Source organism: Cylas formicarius, unplaced genomic scaffold (genome assembly GCF_029955315.1).
Source record: "Cylas formicarius isolate icCylForm1 unplaced genomic scaffold, icCylForm1.1 PGA_scaffold_8__14_contigs__length_24414737, whole genome shotgun sequence".
In the NCBI taxonomy this organism is placed as follows: domain Eukaryota; kingdom Metazoa; phylum Arthropoda; class Insecta; order Coleoptera; family Brentidae; genus Cylas; species Cylas formicarius.
The window spans coordinates 4,794,879-4,810,412 of record NW_026844361.1 but is presented as its reverse complement, the minus strand read 5'-3'; the positions used below and the strand labels follow the sequence as shown (position 1 = coordinate 4,810,412).

Genomic DNA, 15,534 nt, shown 5'->3' with positions numbered 1-15,534 from the left:
GAGTGTTCTTAGCAACGATATTCAACATTGCAAAAAAACCAAGATGCTCCTTAATTAAACCTACCGATGATTAGCGTAACATATTCACGGAAATTATAAAAATTGACGGAATTAGTTTCAAGTCGAAAACTAAATCAATGTGATACACCAATTTTTGCAAAAGTGCATAAATAAAACAAAGTCGATTAATGCTAATACAAAACTTTTTCTGATGATAATAAAACAAAAGCATTTCTTTAAAAGATAAATAAATAGAAAGGAGTTTTCGGAATCATCTAAGCCCCGATTTTCTCGATTTCGTCACAGTCTTCCGCATTTAAGTAGCTGATTTTCTTTCCAAAATGTTCCTCAATATCTTTGCATACTTTCATTGCTTGATCAGAATCGATTAGATTGATAGCAACGCCTTTCTTGCCAAACCTTCCGGTGCGCCCGATTCGATGAAGGTAAGTTTCACAATCAGCTTGATGATTTAAATCGACTGGTAAATCAAAGTTGACGACGATGGTAACCTGTTCTACGTCTATGCCCCGCGATAACACGTTTGTAGTGATCAGAACTTTTTCACTGCCTTGCCTGAATCTAGAAAAAAAAATGGATGTATAATAATAATAATAATCTTTTTTTTTTTACCTGTCCAAGACATTTATTCTTTGCTCTACAGTTAAATCGCCAGTTAAAACTGCCACGGCATGTCCATCTTGGGTCATTTTTTCTGACAACCACGCCGCTGTTTTTCGAGTATGACAGAAAATTATGGCTTGACCTACACCTACGGTTCCATAAATGTTTGTAAGCGCGGCATATTTTTCTTCAGGTGTGGCACATCTGGAAATTGTTATGAATTTCAAACTTTTACCAACTGAAGGGAAAAAAATGAATGTCCCTAGCAATTAAACGTTATGTAAAAAATTTGAATTAATTTATTGTCAAAATAATTCAGGCTGTTTATATTTACAACTATTCCAGAAGACATTACTTCTAAAAAGGTATGAAAAGGTATGAAACACACCAACCTAACATAATATTGTGCAATATTATCTAAACTCTCTTCTTCCCGCTTCAGTCTTATAATAACTGGATTTTTTACAATATGCTCTGCAAAATCCATCACTTCCTGATCGTATGTTGCTGAAAAGAACATCATCTGGCAATTTGGGCTCAAATTTTTATGTATTCTAATGCACTGATCCTGATGTCCTTGGGTGGCTATCATCACATCAGCTTCATCAAGCACAAAGACGGTAAGCTTTTTTAAATCAAACACCTTAAACTTTGTACCCCAGTCCAGCACTTTCCCTGGTGTGCCAATCACAATGTGTTCACTCAATTTGGTCCCTCTGGGTAGCTCCTCTCCTCTAACAGCAAACCTCATTTCGATTTCCGGGCAAAATTTCGCCATATGAGCGGCAACTTCGCCAGTTTGAATCGCAAGTTCATAAGTGGGCGACAAACACAACACCTGCGGATATTTTTTAGTAGGGTCCACTCTGCTAAGCATGGCAAGCACAAATGCAGCAGTTTTGCCAGTACCAGATTGGGATTGGGCAATGAGATTCTGAGGCGGTTCCGCTAATAAAGTAGGCAACGCGGTCTCTTGTATTTTTGAAGGTGCATTAAAACCCATCTCATACACCCCCTTCAGTAGGTTCGGCTTTAAATTTAAGGCTTCAAATGTTTTCACTGAATATAAGGGCGAGTTGGGATCCCTTCGCTGCACCTCTATGTCGTTTTTACTTTCAATCAAACCCTTCCGAATAATTTTTGCCAGGAGGCTGGCTTCAGCGAGACTAAATTGTTCCGGTGCTTCCTCCTCCGAACCATTTACGTCGTTTTTATTGTCGCCAACTTTAATTTGCGATAATTTATTCTCTGTTTGGGCCACATACTTCGCCCAGTCTGTTTTTTGTGCCATTATAGTTGCCACAAACTAAGGTTCAAAACATACAACACAATTTGAATATACAGAATTATAACCTCCTAAGTAATCGTGGAACAGATCGCTCAAATTGGTAAGGTCCACAGAATATTTACTACTTTGGGCAATGTGCCAGGGTCATTCGGCCAAATCAGTTTTGTGAACTACTAAATGTTGTTTAACCTTAGCCCGTTTCCAAAGTAGGCTGGCTGAATTGGACCAGGGAGTTTAAACGCAATTAAAAAAACTAACCACTACAAACATTTATTAAGAACATAAGCATTCAAAAATATTACGCAAAAAGAGACAATCTTTTCTTAACCCATCCGTGGTACATATGAAAAGTCCAAAAGCCTAATCAAATGTCAATTCGGACGCCGACTCCTCCCAATTTCGTCTGGATAACTTTAAAACCAGCATTCATTAATTCTTTGGCGACGTCTGTTATTTCAAATGAGGGCGGCAGTACGGCCAAGGCGAACCCCCCTCCGCCGGCTCCGGTTAATTTTCCAATAAGCTTATGTTTGAGTAAAATCCTAATAATTTCTTCCAATCTAGGATGGGACACACCTAGAAACGGAAAAACGAACCTGGAGGTCGTATTAACGTCGAAGAAGATTATTGTTACGTTATGAAGTTAACCTCGATCGATTTTTTTCACTTGCCTAGCGTGTTGAGTAAGCCGTGGTTAATCTTTACCAACTGTCCTAAGTTTTCATAATACTCTTCTGTGTCTTTGGCACACAAGCTATTATCAATGTTGAGAATAATTTCGGCTGCTTCGCATGTTAAATTATCCATGGAATCAAGAATTTTACCAACCACGTCAGGAAATTTTTCGTATAGCAACCTAACTGAAGCGACCAAGTTAGCCGTTACCCTCGACACTTGTGTATTGATCAGTAAGATATTCAAAGATCGTTGAAGTTTAATTGGTTTAGGCGCCGAACCTTTGTGAAACTTCACCAAGTTACCATAGGTACACACTGCATTATCAATACCTGCAAGAAAATCTTCTACATGGAAGACTTAAAACTCTAATGTTTTCAGCCCATAGTTTTGCTTAGTTATAAAACAAAATGCTTACTAGGACTTTCACATATATCTTTTGTAGGCAAAGTGACATGCGTCTTTAATACTAACTTTTTTAAACTAACCAACTAATCAACAAAATTAATCTATATATACACAAAATCTAGGTCTAGATAATTTATTTCAGGAGGGTAAATTCGAGCCAAACTGGTATAATAATTAAAAACTAATATTAAGCACCACTTTACTTGTTAATTTTCAAAGCTTCAAGTAAATTCAATTTGTGTCCTATCAAAACGTAAAATTCGAAAAGATATTGAAGAGTATTTGGAATCAAGCCTTTTGTTGATGAATATATTATAATGTTTTTATTTATTTACTGCATCTTCCTGTTTGGCCTATATAGGTTTTGGTACAAACATTTCACAAAAGTTTATATAACCCTGATCTTTTTGATTTCATTTGTTGCACTTTTATTATTTTTAATTAATTTTCCTAAATAATTGGCAGTTTCAAAACCTATTTTTAGATTATGTTTACTTAGGTAGTTAGACGTTTTTCGCTCGATTATCTGAAATATTTTAAAATATTATATTTAGGACTTGCAGAAATAATTTTTAAATAGTTTTAAATATTCGGCAAATAACCGTTATTAAAAGCTATTTAATTCAGATGTAAAATTCGCAGAATTTAATGGTATGATATGAACCATATTGCGAAAAACGAATTGGAAATAGTAGTATCAGTATGCAAAAGACTTATGACAAATGGAGAACGTCTGAAAATTGTTGTTCAAAGGTAAATGTTATTATTGAATTCAATATAGTTTTGCTCCAGTACAATAGCTCACAAGAAGGTTTAAAAAATTTCCTTTTAAATTTATTGTTTTGCCTATTATTAGTTACCTAACGTTGTAATATATTTGACTTAATAATTATAGTTTAGTGTATATATAGATGAAACTTGTTGCTTAGTTTGAAAACATTGTTAAAAAACTTGTCACTGTGCTCACAAATTATTATTAAGGCCTAAAACTGAGTCAAAGTGTTATACCGGACGGAGTGCCGTGGAAAATGCGTTCACCTAGGAAAGCCCACTCGCAAATCAACCTCAACTCTTCATCGTTAAAATGGTCATTTCCAGCACTATCCAGATCAAATGAAAACCGTTTGAAACCCTGCTTGGAAATGTTTTGCAATTGGGTAGTTTTACGTTTCAAGTACTGCAAGAGACCAGCGGTAACTAAAATTATAACGTTTGACTCGAATATAGGTTTTCCGTTTACTACGCACGGGCAACGCAAAATGACGCAGAGCTGCCTGTGCCTGCGCCAATTTCCAATTCCGTATCGACTATTATGGCGAAAGAATAAACGTTGACGTTGACACTGCTCAAGATTGCCGAAATTAAAAACAGAACGCACTCGAGCGAGTTCGAGACGGACCTATTCTCTTCCGCAACACCAATTAATAACTTACGAACCGCCGCGAGCTGTTTGTCGAAATTTATTAGATTTGGCTCGGCTAAATTAAAATTCAAAGGGCTGCCTTGAACATGCACTTTGTCTACTAAGTTTTGGACGTCCTGAAACCAACTCTCGCTAAATAAAGATTCGAAGAAAAATATTTCAGGAAGCCAACAACTCACAGCCAATTGAAACGAATGCCGGAAACTTAAGGGTTTAACGACAGCTGCGAAAGTGTTCAGTTCTTTTATTTCCACTAGTTTTAATTTTGTGCGAAGTCCCAAACTGCCGGCGATGGCCAGCTTGCCGTAGACTACAGAATGCTCCCCGTGCAGTATTACCTTCCCTGGAGCGGAAACGTTGACTTCGACCCCTAAAAACACGATTAAAATCCATCTTTACGACAATTTGATTTCCTTTTCTAAATATCCGAAAAACGAACTGAAAACTAGGATTAATACTCCTAGAAGACTGGTAGAGAGAGGAGCCCCTTACGGAGAAACTGAGAAAGAATAAGAAGGAATATTTCAGGAATGTAATTATATAATTATGTACTGGTACTTTTACCAGATAAAGGAAAAGTTCCGTTTTATGAAAATTTTTAATACGTATTAATTTTCTACGCATAAAAATTTTCAATTGTTTTATTTTTTAGTTGGCAATTCTCACGTAGAACTTTTGAAATTTATTTCCTTCCCGACTATTGGCAACACCGCTGTTCTGTATTCTATAGTTTACACATGCGATATTTGTAAAAAAAATCCACACATAATTGAATTTGTTTGATAGTTCGCATGTTCAAAAATTTTGTAGGTTGTTTTCGGATTCGTTTTCTTTGGGAGGTGGTGGTGAAGTGTATTTTTTGTTGGAACGCTTAATATGTCTAATATGGAAATGTGGAAATTATAATTTATAATTCTGATGAATTTTGGGCCGGATGGTAATGTGGCATTGCATTAAGGTATCGGTCTGTGTGGAAATTGTTGGAGAGAAGCTAATTCTGGGTTTAGTGACTCGGGTTGAGATAGTTTTACGGCTCTGTAAACAAGAGAGTTGATAACCGATGATTTTTGACCATGTACCATAAAAAAAAATACCCAGTTGAAAATACATAAATTATTAACAGCAGTTTTTATCTATTAAATGTGTAAAATATCGAACAAATTAATTTAAAAATTATTCATTTAGCTATTATCGGATTTCAAGAGAAATGCTCGCACAATTTTTTCCTTGCGCATTTTTGCAGTAAACACAAAATATACACGGTGGGTCAAAAAGTACCAAGGTCCTTTTTTTAAATGGAACACCATCTTTTAAAATGCTGTACTCGTAGCCTTCTAGCGAGTATTATATGATAACGATCGAATTGACGGAATGTCAGGCGGCCATGTTGCCCCTTGAACGGCGCAAGATCTTATTGGTTGAAAGCGAGATTTGAAATTGTTGCAATGAAATCCCTAATAGCTATGCGGTTGAAACTTACCCCCTTCTAATTTATCTAACATGTTACTATTAATATTTAAGTAAAACTACTGCTCAGATTTTCGCTCGTTATTCCACTGCTCAGGCGTGAGGGTTTTTTGCGTAAACGCGTGTATCGACTTCAATTCCTCCTTTAAAATTGAATTTACTAGCCTAAAAAAAAACACGCTTGCATGTAGACTTATCCGGGGGTGTAGGATATTCACCTGTGTCTCTGCAACAAGGGCTTTCCTGTGAAACGATCCGACACTATTAGGCAAGAAAATTTGGCGCCGCAACCGTCCGATTCGTCTACCACTTCCTAAACGTAAAGCAGAAATTTGACGCACACCAATTTACATGATTTATAAATAGTAACAAGAGAACAGAAAATTCCATTCTCTGTTGAAGAATACATTTACAGAGATATTTTTTTCAAAGACATGTTTAAAAACAACCGAGAGAGATTGAATTGAAAGAGGCGGTATTAATAAAATTTAATTTTATTAACAAGTCTGTACATTTGTGTCTTACAAATCAAGCTATCATTAAGAGCTCTTAACTTTAACATTTTTGATGTCCTCAAACTCTTGCGGGATGCCGAACTGTTTGACGTTAAAATAAAGAAAAAATCCGAAAAAATGGACGCAAGAATAAACCGATATTAGCAAGGGGAATAGATCGGGATACTTTTGGGGCGGTTCCATGACCAAGATGGCGACGAAAAGAGCCACGCAACCGCACAATGATGTAAATATGGTTAGATGGAATATTAACGCAAACAAGGCGTGTCTGTTTTTAATCATTTTCTGCGAGGTCAGTTTTATGAGAGTCTCCAAATCGGCATCGTTCGATTCTACGTTGAAAAGGAGATCTAGGATTCTTCTATAGTATTCAAAAAGGCCTTCATTGGTCGCAAACATGTTTTTAAAGGCGTGCTCTACCGACACCCTAAAAGACACTGCATAGAACACCGTTAAGGCTATTAAAGCGACCGTTAAATTGTCTTTAATAAGTAACGGTATCATGCTGAAGATGGAAATGCACAGAAACCAAAAACATACAAATGGCGCGTACGGAAAGTACAACAGAACAGGGATCGCCACCAGCAAGATACTTTTCTCGTGAACCTGAAAACTAAATAGAAAAAACCCAAGGGAACAGTTGATCAAGGATAAAACGAACTTTCTGAGGTTGGGTCTCAGAAATAAATCGGCGCAAGATGGAAGTATTGCAGAGAGGGTGGTAAACATGCATAATCTCATCATTTGGTAGGTGTCAAATTGAGATTTAAATTTAAAGAAGATATTGAGGGTGCACCAAATATTGGACACTTTATCCTCAAATACTCCGCGTGCAATAGGGAACAACCTGTGTAGAACCTGTAACAGGTCTGCCGAATTAAATAGAAAAGGCAGCCAAATGAGTGTGAATGTTGCCGTGACACTCACTCCCAGTTTGATGAGCTGCAAAACGCCCGAGAGGCTGCTCTGGCCCGGCTTCGGAACGCAAGTGCTCAGCAAGTAAAGAAAGAAAGGTAAAGAATGGTACAATTCCATTTGCTTGTAGTTCAAAGCAAGGCAAAACGCAATGGATGCCAAAATGTTCTTGCGATGCAGTAAAAAAATTGTGGCGAACACAAATAACCCAAGTGAGATCGAATTGTACTGGAAATGACCGTGATCAATCAGTATTATGCCTGGATATAACAACCCCAACACTATAGATAATGAATAATCCATTATTTTTAACCCTAACAGAGCTTTGGGCTTCTTCTTGTTTTTCTTTTCATCACTTCTACGCAGGTTAACACACGTGTAGTAATACAAAATGATTCCAGGAATGAATATCAACATGTCACCCATCAAAACCGTATATCTCATAAACAATTTGTGGGCTTCACTTTCGTGTCCTCTTGATTCATGCAACTTGGTGAAATTTTCATTCAACACACGTGCAAATCTTCCGCACAAATACATGTGATAAGCTGTCAAAGGTGGATAGTCCAAGCCCCATACCATCAAGTTATTGTCCGTGGTATTGCGATACCAATCCTTTACAGGCAAGTTTGTGGTAATTTCCATCCAATGCCGTTGTGCCTCGTAATCTCCGTACATCGGAGGCGTGCCCTGACCCGAATAAGGGTGCAGAGTGGTACAACATCTTAACAATACAGCTACTAGCGTTCCGAATAACACTAGCCAACTCTCGCTGCTTATTTTACAGTACATGATTCATTTTAGCAAAAATAATGATGAGACTGTTTATTCGATGGTTTTTTATCAATGCTTAAGTGGAAACGTACATATTTATTATCGATTCGGGAAAGTTCAGACTTTTGACAGCAATTACACAAGACTTACCACATAGGAAGCGGGCAACTCTTGAGTAAGCTTGTTTTTTAGTTGTTGTTCTGTTACAGTCATAACTTGACTCTTAAAATTAAGACGGCGACCCACTGCTGCCAGTAAACCGGAAAAATGAAAATATTTCTTGTTTTGACAGACCACTGAAAGTAAGGCCATTGTTGAAGAAGAGGATGAAAAATATGTATTTCTCAATGGGAAGGACTTGAATTTTGAATGTATTTCTTTGCCTTTGGGTAGGGTAGCTAGGTAGGAGGTAGCAAGTTCTATCGTTTTTTCCTGCTTAAAATTCAAATAAAAGTGATTTCTGTCCAACTTCCGCTTCTTTTTAGTTCTTGGCCAAATATAAAAATCCTGCTGCCAGTAATAAGATCACCGATAATCCTCTCTTTTATAATGAACATAATTTTAGTTTTGAAGCGAAATTTGTGGCATTAAAATCCAAAATAACATCAAATGGTTGAATTATACAAATAACGCATGAAATTTGCTCCAAGTTCGGTTATGCTCGTAACCTTACCATAACAAAACATCCGAATCAAGAGGCTGTCAAAAAGATTTGTCGGTCTGTGACCAACAAGAAAACTGAATTGTTGTCGATCTAGGACCGAAATGTCAAAAATTCTGGATCGACTTATGGGCAGTTGCCCAAAGTTTATTGTGAAACGTATAAAAGAAATGAATTTAGCTTAATTATTTCGAAAAGTATATTCGATTTCCAAAACATAGCAGAGATATTCTTATAAATAATTACAAGTTCTGATCTGCATAAGACATAATTCCAATGATCAAAATAATACAATTAAACCAGCATCAGGAAAAATTCCTCAAAAATTTGTTCCTATTCTTTTACGAAGGCAAAACGTACAGTAATACTGTTCATCCTGACGTACAAAAGTTTGTATAAAGTATGTAAATTTTATTTTTTCCCTCAGCTAAGCGCTATGTAGAAGTTATAACATCGGGAGGCATGTGTCCAGTATCACCGAAAGTGCGCAACACGCACCGTCCGCTGGGAGTAATAGAAATCCATGTTATACTCGCATGGTTCAGTGACATACGAAGCCAGGCTTCCGCAGGAAACTGTAACGCCCTGTATAAAAAAGAAGTTTGAAAAAACCTGAATTAAAAAAAGAACTTTAAAACATTTACCTGCACACCAAATATCTTATGACATTGGCGTGACACACTATAACGATGTAGGAGTCTTTGGTTTCATCAGGGTCCGCGCGGTGAAAGTATTTTCGGAAAGCGGCTTCTATTCTGGCACCATCAGTAAAGAACTTCTTGAAAAAGGCAAATCAAAAATGAGAACAAACACAAAAAGCAATGAAACAACTTACATAAGCTTCAGGTTTGTAACTTCCCAGCGGAGGCTCGGGAGGCACGGGTGCGCCTTCACGCAAGAGGTCGCAATGGGTTATAGGAATCTGCAATCAAAATTTGAAATTGCAGAAAATGATACCGGCACATACCTACTGATGGGAGGTACTGTGATATGATCGCACCCGTCTCGTCAGCTCGAGCCATGGTCGATCTAATCATCTTTGTGTAAGGTAAACTAAGTTCTTGGAGCCGTTTGCCAGTGTAATCGGCTTGGATTCTCCCTAAGAGATACGGAATATTACAAATTTACAATCTAAAAATTACAATTCTACCTAATTTAGTTAAGACCCTTTCCGCATCTGTCTTTCCATCCAGGTTATACTGCCCGTGACGTATCAACAACAGATGCCTGCACACTTTTGGTGTGAGTTTCTCTCTATCTTCGTTGAGTTCATTTTCGTCTTTCTCAGACGATCTAGATCGACTGCTCCTGATATATTTTGGTGATCGGCTGTAACAACAGCTATAAACGTCTCCTAATTCGCGTTCAGTAGTACTTACTGATCCCAATTTTCGTCCCATTTCGCGTGGGGAGAAGGCACATAATTCGACGTCCACGAGGCGTGGACTCGTCTATTTTGACCGTTGCAGTAGTATAGAACGGCAACACCAGATACGGCGCCCAAACCGAGCAGAAGCTTTTTGGTTTTGCTAAAGTGAGTCATCTAATCAAAAAAGTTCTGTAGCGACTAAAACGAATATATTCTTTTAAATAAGACGCCCATAAATTTAAGAATCTATTTGGAACTTTGTAAAACCTAGTATTGCCCTTAACCTAACTTTCCGACAAACAAAATTCTTCCTTACGCAACTTTTATGAGCCAAAGTGATAATAATTAATCGGTCATGTAATAAGTTTTTTTTGCATTTCTTTGTAAGGAATTTCGCTTTGCTGTTTTTTTGTGAATGATCCTAGCAACCTTGGCCACGAAAAGTAAAAGAAAACTGAAAAACAGAGTTAAACTAACCCAAATTTTTGTGGTGATATAATTACTTTCTTGTAAAATTGCAGTTACTACACTATCTCTAGTGACATGTCAGATGTTACTCGTAAATATTTTGTTGTCACTTTTTAACCTTTTTAGTAATGAGTATTAAAAAGGCCGTCAGTGCAACAAATCAAATTCGAAAACTACACACGTCGAGGAGTCTAACATCTAGCAAAAACCCGAAAAATCACTACGACTCGCTGGGCATAACGCAGAAGGCTACACAGGGTGACGTAAAGAGCGCTTATTATAATCTATCAAAGGTTTACCATCCTGACAAGAGCAAAGGCAATCAGGAGCATCTTCAGAAATTTAGGGACATTTCAGAAGCATACGAAGTGCTTGGGAACGTAAAAACTAGAAAAATGTATGACAAAGGGTTTTACGTGCCTTCAGAGCAAGATGTTACATCGGCCGAGGATCCGTTGCACAAGTTTTATAAGTCAAGGGAAAGACGGTCTCAAGTTCCGCCTTGGTCTGGTCGGACGCCTATCTACGATTTTGACGAGTGGTCCAAAGCGCATTACGAAACGACGTTTAAGAGATCTCGAGATTTCAAGCAACATGCCCAGACTGTAGATTCATATAGAAGAGAACAGAAAGAAGAGTTGGAAACAAAGTTGTTATGCATATTCATCATAACAGTGATTGTATCGGGAGTAATTTACATTGATCATTCTGGCTATGACAATGTTAAAACGCCGCAGAGGACAAATAATTCAAGCCACCTAGATTGATGACCAGTTTGGCTAGTTTGATTGTATTTAGATCAAAATTAACAAGTTTCGATTTTTCGAGCTTTATTTGTGTAGGCAATTGCTAAGAAAACAGCTCATAAATTATGTGTATATGTAAATAATTTAATAAAAATGTTTCAAATTCTATATTGCAACAATTTAGAATGGCAATATTGTTGGGATGTTGGGATAAACAAGGTATCAAGTTTTTTTTAAAATTTTCATTCAATTCAGGGCTAGCAACTTAAATTACAATTTTTTGCTCTAAATAATTACAGTTAACAATCGATATATACAGTACCACCTATATTCTGGGGAAATCTGGCAACCAGTTGTGCAATATTTAATATGAACTGTGCACAAAGAAAAATCATATTGTCAATGCAATATAAAAATGATTCACATTCAAACATGATTTTCACACATTATATTTGTATATAAATATAAAGTTCAATGATATAAATTCTTAATAACAATATAACGAATCGTAAAGAAAAATAAGGAGTTAAAAATGATTTTGAAAATAGTTCATTCCCGGTGGCATAGGCATATTAAGGGGACCAGTAGGATAAGGAACTGCAGCAGGTGGCGAGGTAGGAACACCCGGGAAATATCCGGAATTTATACTGACAGGCGGCGCGTTTATGTAATTGGAAACATTGTTTAAAGATGGATCACCCCTTTGCAAAATCTTCGAAAGCTTATCGGCCTTTACGAGACGCAAGTGCATCAGTTTTCGTTTAGTTATAAACTCGTCCAAAAACGGATCCAAGTCCAGTTCATTGGCTAGAAATTTTTTAGCGCTCTGTTCCGACTCTTCTTCCATTTCGCTAGCAGCCGTTTGGAGCAGGGCTAGTGCGGTTTCTATAGAGATATCACCTCCCTTGCTTCCTGAAAATTAAAAACTTAAAGACACTACTTTTACAAGTCAGCGATCCCGTTTACTTAGTTCCTTAAGCTTCTCCTCAATTACTTTGTTTAACCTTTCGATTTCATCGTATAAGGACCTCAATTTTTCTCGGCCCTCAACTAATTGTGGTTCTCTAGATAAATTGAACTCGGCCATAGAATTGTTTTCCGCGATTAAATTATCTTTTTCGTTTTCTAATTTCTTTAAATACGACTGCAATTACAATGCTTTCAGAAATACTATCTTAAAACTATTTTGTCTAACCTGGTCTAATTCCCCTATAATTTCTTCCAATTTAGCTTCATTATTCATAATCTCATTGAGCTCGTCATTACTTTTATACTTTATACTTTCAGACACTCGCTGGGCATCTGAATTTAAAATCGAAAAAGCCATTATTTACTTTAACTCTATTTTTAAATCTTATAATTCTTTGACGACTCAATAACCAAACGTCAAAATCATAGATGAAATATCAGACACTTCTTCTTTTGAGATTGTCAAGATACAACTATAACAACCTAATTCCAACCACAATAATCCTATGTCCTTTACAAAATTTGTCAAAGGTGTTTAGTGTCATCATCCTATCACATATTATAAATAAAAGAATAATAAAGTTATCGAAGATGTATAAGCGAAATCAGCGAAGGCGTCTAAATAATTGATATTTGGATGTTAAAATCATATGTCAAATTAATGAAAAACAAAATCTGGTTAGTTTAGGAGTGTAATGCTTTTTTCAAAGGACGGTCTGAATCTTATTAATAAAAATACAGAACGACCAATGATTTACTAAATTCACAAATTATTATCCCTTAAAAACACATAGGCAGTTCCGTCGTGACAAAAAAATTGAATTTTGGCAAAGAAATAGGATATGACCTATTTCCACGGTATAGAGTTCATAGAATAATAATTGATATATTTTTTTACAAAAATAAACTCTTATTATGGCCTCATTGGAACATATTTCATTGGCAAATTTTATAAAGTCTGTGCACAAGAAACTTAGAGAAGAAGCAGTCATTTTGGGAGTAGAGGAAGCTTGGCAAAGCCATTGCAATGATAGTGAAACGTTAAAACAGTATTCGAATGCTATGAAGTCTTTGGCCACGGAGTATTGGGAAACGAGATGTATGGAGCGACGGTCCGCTTATTCCAGGATCGATTGGGTTTTTCAGTCTTGCAAAGAGTATTTTCTTTATATTCATAAATATCGAGACAAGGAAGTGAGTGTATCAAGAAAACATAACATTGAGAAACGCGATATTGTTTTCTCCAGTTTTGGTAATAAATTAAAACTCTTAGATGTTGGCAGCTGTTACAATCCGTTCAAGCAATTTCTGGAATTTGAAGTTACTGCAATAGACATAGCTCCAGCTTCTAGCGAAGTTTTTAAGTGTGATTTCTTGACAATAAATGTTGATAGAGAGTTGATCATTGAAGATAAAGTTATTAGCCTGCGAGAAAGCTCTTTCGATATTGTGGTTTTTTGTTTGCTATTAGAGTATCTACCAAGTTCCAATCAAAGGTTTGAGTGCTGCCAAAAAGCTTATCAATTGCTCAAACCTGAAGGAATTTTGGTGATTATTACTCCAGATTCAAAACATGTAGGAGCTAATGCAAAATTAATGAAATCCTGGAGACTAGTGCTAGCAAAAATGGGCTTTATGAGAGTGAAATATGAAAAATTGACATTCTTACATTGTATGATATTCCGAAAGGCTGCGGCTCAGAATGTGGCACAAAGATGGGCTGACGTGCATGCAGATGGGGAGCTTTGGGATCAAATTTTTATTCCTCAGGATTTTTTGCAAAAAATAAGCAATAGGGTGGTCCAATACGGTGATATTTGGTGTACAGACACTTTTTTGCAATCATTAGATCCAGATGTATTAAATTAAAATGTCAAATATAGGTAGCTACATAATGTCATTTGCTTTTGGTCTAGTTCCCTACAATTGGGATTTTTCGGTTGTCGGAGGTTGTGTGGCTATTCAAACACAGATGGCGCCACGAGCCCGAAAAATTTGCCTGAGGAAATTTATTGTATTACGAGTAAAAATGACACCATAAAACAATTTTTATTAGTTGTGATTTTAAATGAGTTTTTGTAGTTACAGCTTTTAGATTAGCTTTTGGAGTGACTTTAATGGGTGTACTGTAAGCAAATGAGGTTTTACAAGTGGAGCTTTTATAAAAGCCCTTAACTAACACACGATTCGCACACCTAGTCAGAATCTCAGAATCAAGGATTTTTTTAATTCGATTGCTCTTGAATAAAGTTGTACCAGTTTAAAATTTGAATCTATTAATTGCGATGGAAAATCGGATCAATACTGTGACGTCATTTGTATTATGGACGAGTTGGCTCCATTAATTGATATATTGGGCTTCTTAGATAATTTAAACGGAAATCTCGTCGGGACAGAGACCTTATCCTACTAATAAATTCTTTTCTACGACATTAAACAAGTATTTCATTTAGGACCCGACTTCGTGATAAATGTAGCGCACCGGAGGGTGCTTTATATGATCACAATGCGTACGAAACACTACTTTCTACCCACTGCATTTGCAATATTTGCATAAACATGTGTAATCGTATTGTTAATCTAGAAATTTCTAACGATGATTTGTATTCGAAGTAAGTTTCGCCACAAAAAAAAAACGGGAAGAAATGAAGAAATATTCCTACCAGCTGGCAGCCGCAGAGAATCATCAGTCATGACAGGTGCAGACTCTAGGTATGGTCTGTTCATAGATATAAGAAAGTGACCAATTGCTCTTGGATGTGATTATCCAAGGGTGGTCATTAACATACAATGCAACAAGATTATTACCTAAAGTTTCGTAATTTAAATTCAGGTTAAATTGTGGTCCGTAATAGAAAATAATTTTATACCTACTTGTGTTTAATATTCTTTGGTTTCGTTTAAGTTTATTAGTAATTATTCTTATTTCGTGTGTAATACAGCGTCTGTTAAATCGTGTGAGAATTATGCAAAATGTGTGCGACTCTAGTGTATTTCAGGAGATGCTCCCGCCCAAATGTAGAAAGCACTATTCTGTTGAGACTAAGGAAGTTATAAACAATGTTTTTTTGACTCTCATTGAACGCGAACGCGAATTAATTGAAGTTCTACAAAGCTTGAACCTACAAAAGGAATACGTCTGTGATAATTATGCAAAAAATCTAGGGCATACAGTGTTAAGGCTTCCATCTTACCACTGTATGTTTAATCCCACTGAACATGTTTGGCACCA

At 36.5% G+C, this 15,534-nt stretch overlaps 7 protein-coding genes across 8 annotated transcripts; 2 read left to right on the top strand and 5 right to left on the bottom strand.

Annotated features, from left to right (window-relative positions):
* Positions 1 to 142: 142 nt before the first annotated feature.
* LOC132706827 (DEAD-box helicase Dbp80) lies at positions 143 to 1,988 on the bottom strand. Its single transcript, XM_060678400.1, has 3 exons — positions 1,017 to 1,988; positions 634 to 828; positions 143 to 582 (listed from the first exon to the last, which is right to left on the bottom strand). Exons 1-3 carry the CDS (start codon positions 1,913 to 1,915, stop codon positions 276 to 278), a joined length of 1,401 nt encoding a protein of 466 aa, XP_060534383.1. The 5' UTR covers positions 1,916 to 1,988; the 3' UTR covers positions 143 to 275.
* Positions 1,989 to 2,174: 186 nt separating this feature from the next.
* LOC132706362 (uncharacterized) lies at positions 2,175 to 6,046 on the bottom strand. The gene is made up of 6 exons (XM_060677645.1): positions 5,899 to 6,046; positions 4,598 to 4,788; positions 4,243 to 4,534; positions 4,004 to 4,192; positions 2,584 to 2,919; positions 2,175 to 2,488 (listed from the first exon to the last, which is right to left on the bottom strand). The coding sequence occupies exons 1-6, from the start codon at positions 5,918 to 5,920 to the stop codon at positions 2,277 to 2,279; spliced, it is 1,242 nt and encodes a 413-aa protein (XP_060533628.1). The 5' UTR covers positions 5,921 to 6,046; the 3' UTR covers positions 2,175 to 2,276.
* A 195-nt stretch (positions 6,047 to 6,241) lies between these two features.
* Positions 6,242 to 8,424, bottom strand: LOC132706360 (dolichyl pyrophosphate Man9GlcNAc2 alpha-1,3-glucosyltransferase). Its single transcript, XM_060677644.1, has one exon. The coding sequence runs from the start codon at positions 8,105 to 8,107 to the stop codon at positions 6,425 to 6,427; it is 1,683 nt and encodes a 560-aa protein (XP_060533627.1). The 5' UTR covers positions 8,108 to 8,424; the 3' UTR covers positions 6,242 to 6,424.
* A 519-nt stretch (positions 8,425 to 8,943) lies between these two features.
* On the bottom strand, positions 8,944 to 10,439 carry LOC132706551 (serine/threonine-protein phosphatase Pgam5, mitochondrial-like). 2 transcript variants are annotated; one of them, XM_060677932.1, is made up of 6 exons: positions 10,130 to 10,439; positions 9,901 to 10,079; positions 9,722 to 9,849; positions 9,586 to 9,672; positions 9,395 to 9,528; positions 8,944 to 9,335 (listed from the first exon to the last, which is right to left on the bottom strand). In XM_060677932.1, exons 1-6 carry the CDS (start codon positions 10,291 to 10,293, stop codon positions 9,185 to 9,187), a joined length of 843 nt encoding a protein of 280 aa, XP_060533915.1. In that variant the 5' UTR covers positions 10,294 to 10,439; the 3' UTR covers positions 8,944 to 9,184. The 2 variants fall into 2 exon arrangements, with proteins under 2 accessions (XP_060533915.1, XP_060533916.1); XM_060677933.1 differs by having other exon boundaries at positions 9,395 to 9,525.
* Positions 10,440 to 10,574: 135 nt separating this feature from the next.
* LOC132706553 (dnaJ homolog subfamily C member 30, mitochondrial-like) lies at positions 10,575 to 11,625 on the top strand. Its single transcript, XM_060677935.1, has one exon. It carries the CDS (start codon positions 10,716 to 10,718, stop codon positions 11,352 to 11,354), a length of 639 nt encoding a protein of 212 aa, XP_060533918.1. The 5' UTR covers positions 10,575 to 10,715; the 3' UTR covers positions 11,355 to 11,625.
* Positions 11,626 to 11,766: 141 nt separating this feature from the next.
* Positions 11,767 to 12,732, bottom strand: LOC132706552 (vacuolar protein sorting-associated protein 37B). The gene is made up of 3 exons (XM_060677934.1): positions 12,529 to 12,732; positions 12,300 to 12,477; positions 11,767 to 12,245 (listed from the first exon to the last, which is right to left on the bottom strand). Exons 1-3 carry the CDS (start codon positions 12,658 to 12,660, stop codon positions 11,860 to 11,862), a joined length of 696 nt encoding a protein of 231 aa, XP_060533917.1. The 5' UTR covers positions 12,661 to 12,732; the 3' UTR covers positions 11,767 to 11,859.
* Positions 12,733 to 13,051: 319 nt separating this feature from the next.
* LOC132706300 (S-adenosylmethionine sensor upstream of mTORC1) lies at positions 13,052 to 14,681 on the top strand. The gene has a single exon (XM_060677562.1). The coding sequence runs from the start codon at positions 13,218 to 13,220 to the stop codon at positions 14,169 to 14,171; it is 954 nt and encodes a 317-aa protein (XP_060533545.1). The 5' UTR covers positions 13,052 to 13,217; the 3' UTR covers positions 14,172 to 14,681.
* Positions 14,682 to 15,534: the final 853 nt, after the last annotated feature.